General features: G+C 34.3%; 2 protein-coding genes across 2 annotated transcripts; both read left to right on the top strand.

Annotated features, from left to right (window-relative positions):
- The first annotated feature begins 4,994 nt into the window (after positions 1-4,994).
- On the top strand, positions 4,995-8,080 carry LOC141610710 (peroxidase 5-like). The gene is made up of 4 exons (XM_074428930.1): positions 4,995-5,260; positions 5,414-5,605; positions 6,662-6,827; positions 7,492-8,080. The coding sequence occupies exons 1-4, from the start codon at positions 5,045-5,047 to the stop codon at positions 7,908-7,910; spliced, it is 993 nt and encodes a 330-aa protein (XP_074285031.1). The 5' UTR covers positions 4,995-5,044; the 3' UTR covers positions 7,911-8,080.
- A 3,178-nt stretch (positions 8,081-11,258) lies between these two features.
- On the top strand, positions 11,259-13,432 carry LOC141610709 (peroxidase 5-like). Its single transcript, XM_074428929.1, has 4 exons — positions 11,259-11,528; positions 11,682-11,873; positions 11,974-12,139; positions 12,844-13,432. The coding sequence occupies exons 1-4, from the start codon at positions 11,313-11,315 to the stop codon at positions 13,260-13,262; spliced, it is 993 nt and encodes a 330-aa protein (XP_074285030.1). The 5' UTR covers positions 11,259-11,312; the 3' UTR covers positions 13,263-13,432.
- The last annotated feature ends 898 nt before the right edge of the window (positions 13,433-14,330 follow it).

The following is a 14,330-nucleotide window of genomic DNA, read 5'->3' as shown; positions in this document are numbered from 1 at the left end:
TTGATTGCTTTTATTTGTTGGTTAAATTATTACGGGTTTTCATGGCAGTGATCGAACTCTTGCCCATCCATTATTGTTCCATGCATCCATGCAATCTAAAATCTTAACTCAAATTAGTAAATGTTTTAAGTATCAAAACTCAAAAGAGATCAATGGGGGTTTGCTATAGAAATATACTTTTACGAAAATATAATAAACATAGATAAAATGATGGACAAAGTAACATTTTTAAAACGGTAGTAGAAGTCGAATTTTAAGAATACAAAGCTATTCGCATTAAATTACGTGAGAAAATGTTGTCTAAAATCAGCATGTAACAAAAGACTTGAGTTATGCTTAATGAAAATGAGTTGAACTAAAGTGAGTTTATTAGGAACGAATATAGGAAGATAATTAGTTGGCAAAAGTTAGTTTACTCGAGTTAGTTATTCTATTATCTTCCCGCTATATGTCTGTTTATGAGTACTATAAATACTTATCATGTATGATCATCTATCTATAGAAATCTATAATCAATTCATTCTTCTTATTACTCTCATTTCTAAATCTTCTCTCTTTAAATATTGTTATTCATATTAATCAAACCAATATACATTCATCATCATAGACTGCTGATAATTCTCAACTAGTTGTTTTAGTTAAAAAATTAGTTGCTAATAAAGTTCAGAAAAGTGTAATTCTTAGTGACAAAAAAGGTAATAATACAGCTTCAACATATACTGTTTCTTCTAAATCTTTAGGTTTGTTTAATGCGAGAATGGGCCATATGTCAGTTGATAAGATCAAATTTGTATCTGAACATGAAATTGTAATAAAAGGTGATTTTATTTGTCACACTTGCATTTTGGCCAAGCATCACATACTTCAATTTCCTGTTAGCAACAATAGAGCTACAAAGTGTTTTGATTTGGTTTATATGGATGTTTTGGGACCTTATAGAATTCTTACAATATTAGGCTAAATAATTTTTTTAACTAGATTATTCCAGAAACACTTGGAGCATTTTATTTTAAAATAAGGACCAAGTGTTAGGTTTAATAAAATATTTTCTTGCTTACAATGCAACACAATTTAAAGACAATTGGATAACATTAAGATTATGGAAGGAGAAAAGGATTATGCAAAGGAGGCTTGGTGCGTGATACTAGTACGCAAGTTTTTCGTGTTGAAAAGGATGGATTGTTTGTATTTGTACTCGTTTTGTTATATTTCTGCTTCTTGTGAATTTTCTGGGACCCTACTCTCTATAGGTCTCTGGGATTTTATCCCTTCTATTAATAAAAAAAAGATGGTAAGGTCTGACAATGGAACATAATTCTTACAAGTTCATTGTGGTGTTTTATTTAAATTAAAGGGTATTGTGCATCAAATTAGTGTAGTTGGTACACCTCAACAAAATAAGAAGGTAGAAATGAAGCATATACACTTGTTACAGACCGTTAGGGCTCTCATGTTTCATGCTAACTTACATCATTAAGTTTTATTGGGGTGACAATTGCTTAGCTTATTGACTGCCACATATTTGATTAATCTTATTCCTTCTCTTGCTATTCAGAATAAAACACCCTATGAATTATTGTTCAATCATGTTTCTTCTTATGATAGATTATCAAAATCTCTCTGGCCTATGCACTCTGCTTCTGTCTCATCTACCAAATTTAGCTCAACTCATTTTAAATTTAAGACGGATATTCTCGTCTTAAACAAGAATACGTGTATAATAATCATTCAATTCACACTCACTATTCTAATCGTCAATTTAGTAATTTAATTCGATAATTACATGCATGACAATATGACATGTCTTAGAATGATATGCACTATTTAAAAACGAAAATTCAACGCATTGGCTAAAATAGGACCCATATGTATACCCCTCTCTAACCACCGTTATTGTCTTATAATAGCAAGTTAATTAAGTCAATAAAAGTAGACTTGTCTGATCTTCCATGGTTCTAAATAAAATCAATGCATAATCCACATCCACTAAATAATGTACTCCTCCATCCCGGTCAATTGTTGTCCTTTCGTTTTGGCACAAAGACCAAGGAAAGAGAAATAGGCCAATAACTAAATGACATGTGGAACAAATTGAATGAGAATGATCAAATTACTCATCAAGTTCATTCTTAAAATAGAAAGGACAACAAATAACTAAGACACCCCAGTATGGAAATGGACAACAAATGACCGGGACAGAGGGAGTAGTTATTATAAATTCTTGTGTAAGACGGTTATATTTGTTTAAAAATTAAGATCACATGTCAAGTAATATGAATAAGACAAGCTAAATGAATATGAAAAAAGCCAAAAATTTCGTCTTAAATGTTCGAGTAAAATGATATTTGACATATTTCAATGTTAAAATGGATACCGGCCAGTATCCCCCGGGCCAAGGCATTCCAGCGTTCCCACCTGGACCATGTAATCCCTCCGTCTTTTTTATTTTAAGAATGAACTTAATGAGCAATTTAATCATTCACAATTATTTTATTCCACCTGTCATTTAGTAATTAGCTTCATCCTCTTTTTTCGGTCTTTATTTCAAAACCAATGAACAATAATTGATTAAGACGGAGGGAGTATACAATTGCAAGTTTCCTTTGCTTCTATCTCAAATACGACTTGGTCAAATGAGATTACAGCAAAGTTGATGTAACAGCCGCTCGCCATGCATACTAATACTAATATGCTATAATAATACTAAAGAATATATCACTCGAGGCTCTTATTTTGTTTTATAACATCTGATTTAGTCTTTATTCGAGTCCTATAGAGTTAAGCAGTGGTGGATATCGGAATAAAAATAAAGAGGACCTAAATTAAAATTTGAATATTTAAGGTCCTGTTTGATAAAGAGCGGATTAATTTCAGCATAAGTAGATTGTAAAAGCAGATTATAAATGACAGATTTTATCAGAAGGATTGACTAACATATTATAATTAGCAGAATTAATTTAAGTGTTTGGTAATTGGCAGATTACGATTAGTAGATTGTTATTTTTCTTTGTAAAAGGGAGAAAAATTTCCTATTTTACAATATGTTAACCAATATGTTGGGGTAAGCAGCATATTGTAAAACAGTATATTGACCTCAAATATGTTGTTTCAATATGTATTTACCAAAAACTAAAATTAGCATATTAATTGGTCAAACGTGCTAAAAACCCTTGAATATGCTAAAAATTGTTCAATATGTCATTTACCAAACAACGTCTTAATCTCGTCTGTACGTGAATACTTACAATGAACCATTGGGCCAACGGCCGGTTATAATTGACTCCCTAAACTTAGTATGGACAAAAAATAATAGAGGAAATCATACACCCTCGTGACTTAACTAAGATCCCCACTCACCACAAAAACTTTGTCCGTAATTTCAACATTGTCATGATAATAAGGAGGGTTGTTCCGGACATTTTGGGGGCCCTGTGCGAAAAATTCAACGGGGGCCCTTAAACTATTATTTCATTGGCGTAGAAAAATAATTTTTCTATAATGATATGAGTACATTCGTTAGACGAAAAAAGAGTTGATTTAAATTGGTTTTATTAAGGAGCACTAAGAAGGCATTGATCTGATGGCTTTTATTCAATTTAGCTGTTCATATTGGATAGATCATAGATGTTGCAGGTTCGACTCCTCCCATCAACTATTTTGTTAAAAATTGGAGTCAAATAAATCATCACCTAAAAATTGTTTGTAAAAATGCTCGAACCTAGAACCTTGAATAGAAATATGTGCCTCTTACCACTGTGCGAAGAGTAATAGTATGCTTATATCATTCCTTATATAATAATTATAGTAACATTTTTTTTAAGTGACGAGGCCCCTCCGAGTCCGGGGCCCTGTGCGGCCGCACTGCTTGCACGGCTCCAGGGCCGCCCTGATAATAAGTATTCGAACTCAAAACGTATGATTAAGTTAGATTAAATTATTATTAGTTGATTATAACTAGCAGAAGCAGATTGATCAAACAGATTACAAATGACAGATTTGATTAACATGTTTAACTAGTGTATTACAATTAGCAGATTTACTAGAAGTGTTTGGTAATTAGTATGTTTAGGTTAATAAATTGTTGTGTATATATATGTGTAAATTATAGACACATTCATTTTTCTTACAATCTACTCCCTCCGTCCCGGTCAATTGTTGTCCTTTGGTTTTGGCACAAAGACCAAGGAAGGAGGAGATGACCAATAACTAAATGACAAGTGGAACAAATTGAATGATTATGATCAAATTACTCATCAAGTTCATTCTTAAAATAGAAAGGACAACAAATGATTGAGATACCCTAAAATGGAAAAGGACAACAAATGACCGGGACAGAGGGAGTATTAAAGTGAATATGTTAGGGGGAGCAGCATAGTGGAAAACACTCAAACAGTACAGTAGATTATAGTAATTTAGTAAATTGTTGAGTCAAACATGCTAAAGCCCTAAATATGCTGAAATTTCATCAATCTATTGTTTGTCAAACACCGCTTAAGTATTAATTATATTAATAAACCACTATTTATGTACGGTTAACCCAAATGTGGTAAGATTTGCAAGATATTCTAATGGAATACCTAAGTATAAACTCATTTTTACTATAATTAGTGAGAATATCTTGCAAATCTTATCATATTTAGGTTTTTAATGTGTGTCCTTAGAACATACGTTAGAAAACCGATACAAAGATATTAAGTAAGACGTAACTAAACGTGTGTCTATCACATACCTCTAAAATTACAATTGGTCTCCCTTGTGACGGGTTACCATTTGTGGCGGATATTTTGTGAGATAAAATGGTAACAAAATGGGTTAGTGGAGAAAGGAGACCACATGAATAGTGTTGCAGAGAGAGAAAAAGTGGGTACTTTGTGAGGTAAAATGGTATCCGTCACTCAAGAGTGACGGATATGTGCCGTCACAAACAAGAATTTGTGCTAAAATTATTGTACGTATACTATATTTTTTGCTATAAAAGGGTGGCCATAATGTGCATGTTCCTACAAACTACTAAGAATAACTTAAGTAGAGGATTAATTGAAAAATGAGTTCAAAAATGCAAAGCAAGTGTTTTATTGCTCTTCTTGTTTTGCTTTCAATTTTCTCATGCTTTGAAGCACAACTTCAAGTAGGTTTCTATAGCAAAACATGTCCTTCAGCTGAAACCATTGTTACACAACAAGTTACCCAAGCGTTTGGGTCGAACCCTGGCATCGCCCCTGGTCTTGTTCGAATGCACTTCCATGACTGCTTTGTTCATGTAAGTTATTATGGCCACGTAAATTATAATCAGTGACGCATTCAGATAATTATATCCTTTAATTCGAGTATATATAACAATCTATGTTTTTTGCCAATTTTTCTAAACATAGTTGAAAACTGAAAAGTACGCTTTAATTTGTTTCCTTAACAGGGTTGTGATGCGTCAGTTCTCATAGACTCGACTACTGGTAACCAAGCAGAGAAAGATTCGCCGATTAACAACCCTAGCTTAAGAGGGTTTGAAGTGATCGACGCTGCAAAGGCTGCCCTTGAAGCGCAATGCAAAGGGATCGTGTCATGTGCTGATATATTAGCTTTCGCGGCTAGAGATAGTATTGCTTTGGTAAACTACTATACATGCATATTTTAAAACATTCCACTATAGTTATTAGTTTACATGAAATGTCGAATTTTTTTTCAAAATAGGGTTATTTAGCAAACTATTTCTCGTTTTAGGGTCGATTTCAAACTATTTCTCGCCAATGAGTCCACGTCATCACTTCTCTCTTTTTTTCTGAGTTTTTAGCTAAATCGCTATTTGAAGTAGCGATTTTGATCCAAGTAGTGAATTTAGTATTGTGAAGAGCAAAGTCGCTATATGAAATAGCGATTTAACTGCTGATAGAAAACAAAAGGCATAGGCGAGTTCAACTTTTTCCATCACCGAGGTCGATTCCCTTGCTTTTGCATCATCACTCTCATCCTTCATCTACATACCCACCATTCAGGGGCGAAGCCACCTAGTAGCAAGGGGTGGCGGTCGCTACCCCAAACTTTAAAAAATTGGTTTAGAAGATGGATTTTTGCTACCCCAAATATTGCTGAATAGTTGATAAGTAAATGTTATCTCATTAATTGTACAATAGATATTGGGGTTTAATGGTAAAGGCATTGATTTCCAACCTAGCATCCGGGGTCCGAATCCCACTACATACATATTCTCTTCATAATGGACACGAGGAGGTGTATTGCGAAGTAGAGTAATCTCAAAATTGGTCATGTATGTCATGACTCATGAGCGACTTGGTAGAGAGGGAAGATGAGGTGTATTGCGAAGGCTGTGTTTTTTTTAAAGGGATCAGAGACTCAGAGTAAATCGCTATTTGGTTTAGCGATTTGCCTCTTCTTTATTATCCTACCCTAGCTTCTGTCGGGGGAAATTTTAACTTGGGTAAATCGCTATCTGATTTAGCGATTTAGCTAAAAACTGAGAAAAAAAAGAGAAAGTGATGACGTGGACCCATTGGCGAGAAATAGTTTGAAACCGACACTAAAACGAGAAATAGTTTGCTAAGTAACCCTATTTTGAAAAAAAATTCATGCATGTCGTCACCAGCTGGTTCTGAATCTCGGTACCATCCTAATTCCTAAAATATCACGTTCCGTCTTGTATATACAGGTCAAAGGTCCAGCTTATTCCGTTCCATCTGGTAGAAAGGATGGTAGAGTTTCTATGATGTCAGATGTGGGAGGAAACATTCCTTCACCAGTAATGAATGTTAGTGCACTCACCACACTTTTCTCACTGAAAGGACTAACTCAGGATCAAATGGTCACTCTTTCAGGTATTAATTAGCTCATACTTTTTACGTCTCATCTATTTATTCACCTTTAATTAAAATATTGATTACAAAGAATAAAAATAGTAAACAGATGAATGGGATTAAGTGAGTACGTAAATGGACAATTGACGATGCATGGTTATCTCACTTGGTTAAAACATGCATGAAATAATAACTCATGCTATGCGCGTACCTTTGACTATACGAAGAAATCAAAATCAATTGAATACAAACAATTGTAGCTCCGGTGCAAATGCACGGTATCTTAAATACATATATTTGAAAAATAATTAATTAAATTAATGCAGTTTAATTTCATTTTGAAAAGGATTGAAAATTTTCATATATAATTTTAAGGAGATATTTTTGTTAGCCTTATTTATATAAAAGTTAAATAATGATTGATGTTATAAAATTAATTAGGAAATAAATATTGTTTAATAGTAAATTTAGGTAGTGAACATTAATTAATTATTAAATAAATATTATCCAATAGAATATTACCTAGGCAGAAAATTTAAGCGAGAGAATTTAAAGAAGTGTTAACCTTTTATTATAAAAGATCAATATACTCGTTTAAAAACAAAGATCACTATTAGATACGAGTAAATTTTTTTTTTTATATACCTTCTATTATAATACCGTTGTTGATATTTGTATGTAACAGGAGCACATACCATAGGAGTGTCACATTGCAACATAATCACAACTGTCGACGATAGATTGTACAACTTCAACGGGACCAACATGCCCGATCCAGCCCTAAACCCGAGCTACGTCCCACAACTCCAAGCCGCGTGCCCCAAAGCAAGCACGTCAACATCGTCAGTTGTTAACATGGATCCGGTCACCCCAGCAGTCTTTGATAATAAATACTACTCAAATGTACTAGTAAACAAAGGGTTGTTCACCTCGGATTGGACCCTCAGAACCAACGCTGCCACGGCCGCCGGCTTGAACGCCAATGCCAATAACCAGGCTCAGTGGTTCAATAAATTTACGGCCGCAATTGTTAAAATGGGTAGCATTCCACTTGATGCTGGTGCTGTGGGTGAAATCAGGACAAATTGTAGGGTTATCAATTAAGGCCTAATAATAATAATATAGATAAATTATTATTATTATTATAAATATACGTTGATCATTCAACTTAAGTTAATAATTGTAATGATCAAAATGTAAGTTTGTTTACGTTCTACTCGAATGTTTCAAGTGTAATTCAGTTCGAAATGTTTACTACTCCGTATTTGATATTTTCAGCTCGATCTATTTCTATTGTTGGTAAGTTTTATTGGTTAAATTATCGCGGGTTTTCATGACATGACATGACATTGATCGAACTCTTGAGTCTTGTACAATAAATGTGCAAAATTTTACTTAATATGTTAAATTAAACAACTTAAAATCTCTACTCAAATTAGTAATGTTTTAAGTATCAAAACTCAAATAGAAATCAAGCTTAAAAAGCTTTCAAGAAATTAGAATAACGGTTTTTCTAATGTGTAGCTGTAGGACACACATTAATAACCTAAATGTGGTAAGATTTGCAGGATATTCTCACTAATTATGTTAAAAATGAGTTTATATTTGAACATTTAGATTATTTATGTCTTTAGAACACACGTTAGAAACACCGTTAAACTAAAATAAAAGTTGGACATTTGCTTAGAAAAATTCTTTCACAAATGATTGACAAAGTAACATCTTCAAAACTGTAAAAGTCGAATGTTAAGAATACAAAGTACTTCGTATTACATTACATGAGAAAGTTTGTTGTCTAATACTCCCTCTGTCCCCCTTAGTTGGGCTAGCCTCTTTACCTTTGTCCTCTGGCGCCTCTGGCTGCGCCGTTGTGACTTAACCTTTTCCCCCTCCCCTTCCCTTTCCGCTTCTACCTCTTCCTCCCCTTCCTCTTTCTGTGCCTCGGTCGCTTCCCAAGCTTTTACCTGGTCCCGCGCCTCTGACTGTCCCCCCACTACCCCTGTCACGAGTTCCACCCACCTTGATGCCTTTTGCTACCCTTTGAGCTGGGCCCCTCCGCCGCTTGGTTGGTTTAAAATCAACGTTGACGCGGCCTTCTCTCCCTCTTCTTCCTTAGCTAGCCTGGGGTGTGTCATCAGAGACGGTTTTGGTAATTGGGTTTTAGGTTGGTCCACCCGCTTCCTTGGACCTAACCCTTTCCTTTGTGAGGTCCTTGCCATTCGGGATGGGATTTTACGCTCTAGAATCCTTGTGAACAATGTCTTGATTGCCTCTGATTGTCTTGATGCGGTTACCTCTATTTTATGCCCCTCTGCCCCTTGTGGACCTTTTACTAACATCATTCTTGAGTGTAGGACCCTCTTGCAGGACTCCCCGCATTTGAAGCTTGTTTTTGAGAAGAGATCGGCGAACCGTGTTGCGGATGCCATTGCCCATCACTCCATTAGAGACTCTAGTGATTTGTTAGGTTGTTTTGAGTGGGATTTGCCCCCTCCTTTTGTTGTAGATCTTTGTACGTCGGACTCTGTTGTGGCATGTGCGCCTCTTTCCCCTGACCCGCCCCCGTGATGTACTCGTAACTCTTTGTTCTCATTTATATTATTGTTCCCTTGTTCCAAAAAAAAAAAAAAAAAAAAATACTCCCTCTGTCCCGGTCATTTGTTGTCATTTTCCATATTGGGGTGTCTCAGTCATTTGTTATCCTTTCTATTTTGAGAATGAATTTGAAGAGTAATTTGATCATTCTCATTCAATTTGTTCCACTTGTCATTTCGTTATTGGACATTTCCTCTTTCCTTGATCTTTGTGCCAAAACGAAAGGACAACAATTGACCGGGACGGAGGGAGTAATCAACATGCATGCAAGAAGTGGTCGACTTGAGCCGAATGAAACTGGCTAAGCTGAAGGAACTGAGTTAAACTAAAGTGAGTTTAACCGAACTGAATGGAGCTGAACTATAGCGACAAAGCGAGTAGAGCTAAGCTAAACTCAGCTGAATCAACTTAAACTAAAATGAATTAAGCTGAAATTAAGCTAAATATATAAAACATACGTGGCCCGAGTCGATCACAAGATAATCGTATATACATATACATGCAACATGGTTCGGAGTAGAAATTTCTCCTCAATTATTGCATGATAACGTCGTTATAACTTGAAGATAAGCCACTAGGAAGCTAAGCTTTCTTTGACAACGCAAATTGAGGTTATTAACATTTGATAACAACGGTAGTTACGTTGAATTTTCTGCATGGCCGTCCAACTTTCATGCATCACGCTCATTATTTATTATTCTTCCTTTACTATGATTCTATTAATCGAAGTTATAATGAAATATTGTAAAACTTAATTATTATGAAAAAGTGGTGGTTGACGAAAAATATTTGGTTCTACTCGCGTTGTTAAGATAAAATTAATATCATTAGGTTTGATAATAACACTTGAGTAAAACGATTGTATACAAAAATCATTGTTATGAATTATTGAAGACGGGTTTTCATCAATGTTTAGAATTTTGTTGACAGACTTGCTGATAAAAGTAACTTCACGTACCTTTCTTTTTTAATTGTAATCAAATCAATCGCTCTATATACAAAAATTTGTGATTTTATGATTTTTTTCCTATAGAAAGGGGGAATGAAAGGGGCAAAATGATAACAAATGTACTGTAGTGAGTAAAATATATACTCAGCACCCAATTAAATTTGAACATTTAATCTCGTGTGTGAATACTAACAATCAACAATTGAGCCTACGGGTCGGTGATAATTGACTCCCTAAACTGAGTATCAAAGGAAATCATACACCCTCGTGACTTAACTAAGATCTCCCACTCACCACAAAAACTGTATATCCTCATTAATTTCAACATTGTTATGATAAGTTGATAACTAGTATTCGAACTCTAAACGTATGATTAAGTTAGATTAAACTTTTATTAGCTGATCTAAGTATTAATTATATTAATAAACGAAGGACACACGTTAATTAACCTAAATATGGTAAGATTTGTAAGATATTCTAATGAAATACTCCCTCTATTCCGGTCATTTGTTGTCCTTTTCATATTGGGGTGTCTCAGTCAATTGTTGTCCTTTCTATTTTAAGAATGAACTTGATAATCAATTTGATCATTGTGATCAAATTTGTTCCACTTGTCATTTAGTAATTGATTTATCTCTTTTTTTTTCTTGGTCTTTGTGCCAAAATCAAATGACACCAACTGACCGGGACAAAGAGAGTATTCAAATATAAACTCATTTTTACCATAATTAGTGAGAATATCTTACAAATATTACCTGCTATATTTAGGTTATTAATATGTGTCCTCAGAACACACGTTAGAAAAACCGATTTACGAAGATATTAAGACGTAACTAAACGTGTGTCGATCACATAGCTCAAGAATTATTGTACGTGTACTTTATTTTTTGCTATAAAAGGGTGGCCATAGTGTGCATGTTCCTACAAACTACGAAGAGTAACTTAAGAAGAGTAATAAAAAAATGAGTTCAAAAATGCAAAGCAAATGTTGTATTGCTCTTCTTGTTTTGCTTTCAGTTTTCTCATGTTTTGAAGCACAACTTCAAGTAGGTTTCTATAGCAAAACATGTCCGTCAGCTGAAACCATTGTTACACAACAAGTTACCCAAGCGTTTGGGTCGAACCCTGGCATCGCCCCTGGTCTTGTTCGAATGCACTTCCATGACTGCTTTGTTCATGTAAGTTATTATGGCCACGTAAATTATAATCAGTGACGCATTCAGATAATTCTATCATTTAATTCGAGTATATATAACAATCTATGTTTTTTGCCGATTTTTCTAAACATAGTTGAAAACTGAAAAGTACGCTTTAATTTGTTTCCTTAACAGGGTTGTGATGCGTCAGTTCTCATAGACTCGACTGCTGGTAACCAAGCGGAGAAAGATTCGCCGATTAACAAACCTAGCTTAAGAGGGTTTGAAGTGATCGACGCTGCCAAGGCTGCCCTTGAAGCGCAATGCAAAGGGATCGTTTCATGTGCTGATATATTAGCTTTCGCGGCTAGAGACAGTATTGCTTTGGTAAGCTAATTAATTTAATTTGCATGAAATGTCGTCACCAGCTGGTACTGAATCTCCGTACCATCCCAATTCCTAAAATATCACGTTCCGTCTTGTACAGGTTAAAGGTCCAGCTTATTCCGTTCCATCTGGTAGAAAGGATGGTAGAGTTTCTATGATGTCAGATGTGCAATCAAACATTCCTTCACCAGTAATGAATGTTAGTGCACTCACCACACTTTTCTCAATGAAAGGACTAACTCAGGATCAAATGGTCACTCTTTCAGGTATTAATTAGCTCGTACATTTTCCGTATAATCTATTTATTTATCTTTGATTAAAATACTTATTACAAAGAATAAAAATAGTAAACAAATGAGTGGGACTAAGGGAGTACGTAAATGGACAATTGACGATGCATGGTTATCTCACTTGGTTAAAATTTTAAACATACATGAAATAATAACTCATACTATGCGGATCTTTGACAGTAAGTGGATTATACATCTGATGTACTACCACTACTTTTGTAGTTTTTTTAGCATTATAATAAAGTGTTGAAGTTTTTTTTTTAAGTTTCTGAGTTTTATTATAAAGTTTCTGAGTTCAGAAAACATTAGATCAAAAAATTAAAATATAACTCAAAAATATTATTTAGCATGCATCTCATAAATTTAAGTTTTGAAGATAAAAAATTAAAATATAGCTTATAAACTTTAAAAAGTTAAGAAAAAATACATATACGTAGCTCAATAACAAATGAAGTCTGAGGTGTTTCATCCGAGGTATTTTTCTATTTCTCGTATATTTGACTATATGGAGAAATCAAAATCAATTGAATACAAAGATGTAAAAATCTAACAAAATATACTTGTTCAAAAACAAAGATTACTATTGGATAAATTTCCTTTTTATATACTTTTTATTAGTAAATATTCTGTAAATATTTACTAATACTTTTATTATAATACCGTTGTTGATATTGTAACAGGAGCACACACCATAGGAGTGTCACATTGCAACATAATCACAACTGTCGACGATAGATTGTACAACTTCAGCGGGACCAACATGCCTGATCCGGCCTTAAACCCGAGCTACGTCCCACAACTTCAGGCCGCGTGCCCTAAAGCAAGCACGTCTACATCGTCAGTTGTTAACATGGATCCCGTCACCCCAGCAGTCTTCGATAATAAATACTACTCAAATGTACTAGTAAACAAAGGGTTATTCACCTCGGACTGGACCCTCCGAACCAACGCTGCCACGGCCGCCGGCTTGAACGCCAATGCCAATAACCAGGCTCAATGGTTCAATAAATTTACGGCCGCAATTGTTAATATGGGTAGCATTCCACTAGATGCTGGTGCTGTTTGTGAAATCAGGACAAATTGTAGGGTCATCAATTAATTAAGGCCTAATAATAATATTTATAAATTATTATAAATATATACGTTGGTCATTCAACAAAAGTTAATAATTGTAATGATCAAAATGTGAGTATGTTTACGTTCTACTCGTATGTTTCAAGTGTAATTCAGTTCGAAATGTTTACTATTTGATATTTTCAGCTCGATCTATTTCTATTGTTGGTAAGTTTTATTGGTTGAATTATTGCGGGTTTAATTTTCATGACATGATCGAACTCTTGTGGCTTGAGTCTTGACTATCCATGCATCCATGCAATAATTAATCTTGTACGTACAATGTGCAAAATTTTATTTAATATGTTAAATTAAACAGCCTAAAATCTCTACTCAAATTAGTAATGTTTTAACTCTTTTAAGTATCAAAACTCAATATAGATCAAGCTTAAAAAGCTTCCAAGAAATTAGAATAACGGTTTTTCTAATGTGTAGCTTTAGCGCACACATTAATAACCTAAATGTGGTAAAATTTACAATATATTCTCACTAATTACGGTAAAAATGAGTTTATATTTGAATATTCAGAATGTCTTGTAAATCTTACCACATTTAGATTAACACGTTAGAAACACCGTTAAACTAAAATAAAAGTTGGACGTTTGCTTAGAAAATTTCTTTCACAGTCAATCGACAAAGTAACATCTTCAAAAGTGTAAAAGTCGAATGTTAAGAATACAAAGTACGAGTACTTCGTATCAAATTACATGAGAAGGTTTGTTGTCTAATAATCAACATGCATGTAAGAAGTGATCGACTTGAGCCGAATGAAACTGGCTACGCTGAAGAAACTGAGTTAAACTAAAGTGAGTTTAACCAAACCGAATGGAGTTGAACTATAGCGACAGAGCGAGTAGAGCTAAGCTGAATTCAGTTGAATCAACTTAAACTAAACTGAATTAAGCTGAAATTAAGCTAAATATATAAAACATATGTGGCCCGAGTCGATCACGAGATAATCGTATATACATATACATGCAACATGGTTCGGAGTAGAAATTTCTCCTCAATTATTGCATGATAACGTCGTTATAACTTGAAGATAAGCCACTAG

Source organism: Silene latifolia, chromosome 11, assembly GCF_048544455.1.
Source record: "Silene latifolia isolate original U9 population chromosome 11, ASM4854445v1, whole genome shotgun sequence".
Classification (NCBI taxonomy): domain Eukaryota; kingdom Viridiplantae; phylum Streptophyta; class Magnoliopsida; order Caryophyllales; family Caryophyllaceae; genus Silene; species Silene latifolia.
This window is presented reverse-complemented; position numbering and strand designations above follow the sequence as displayed.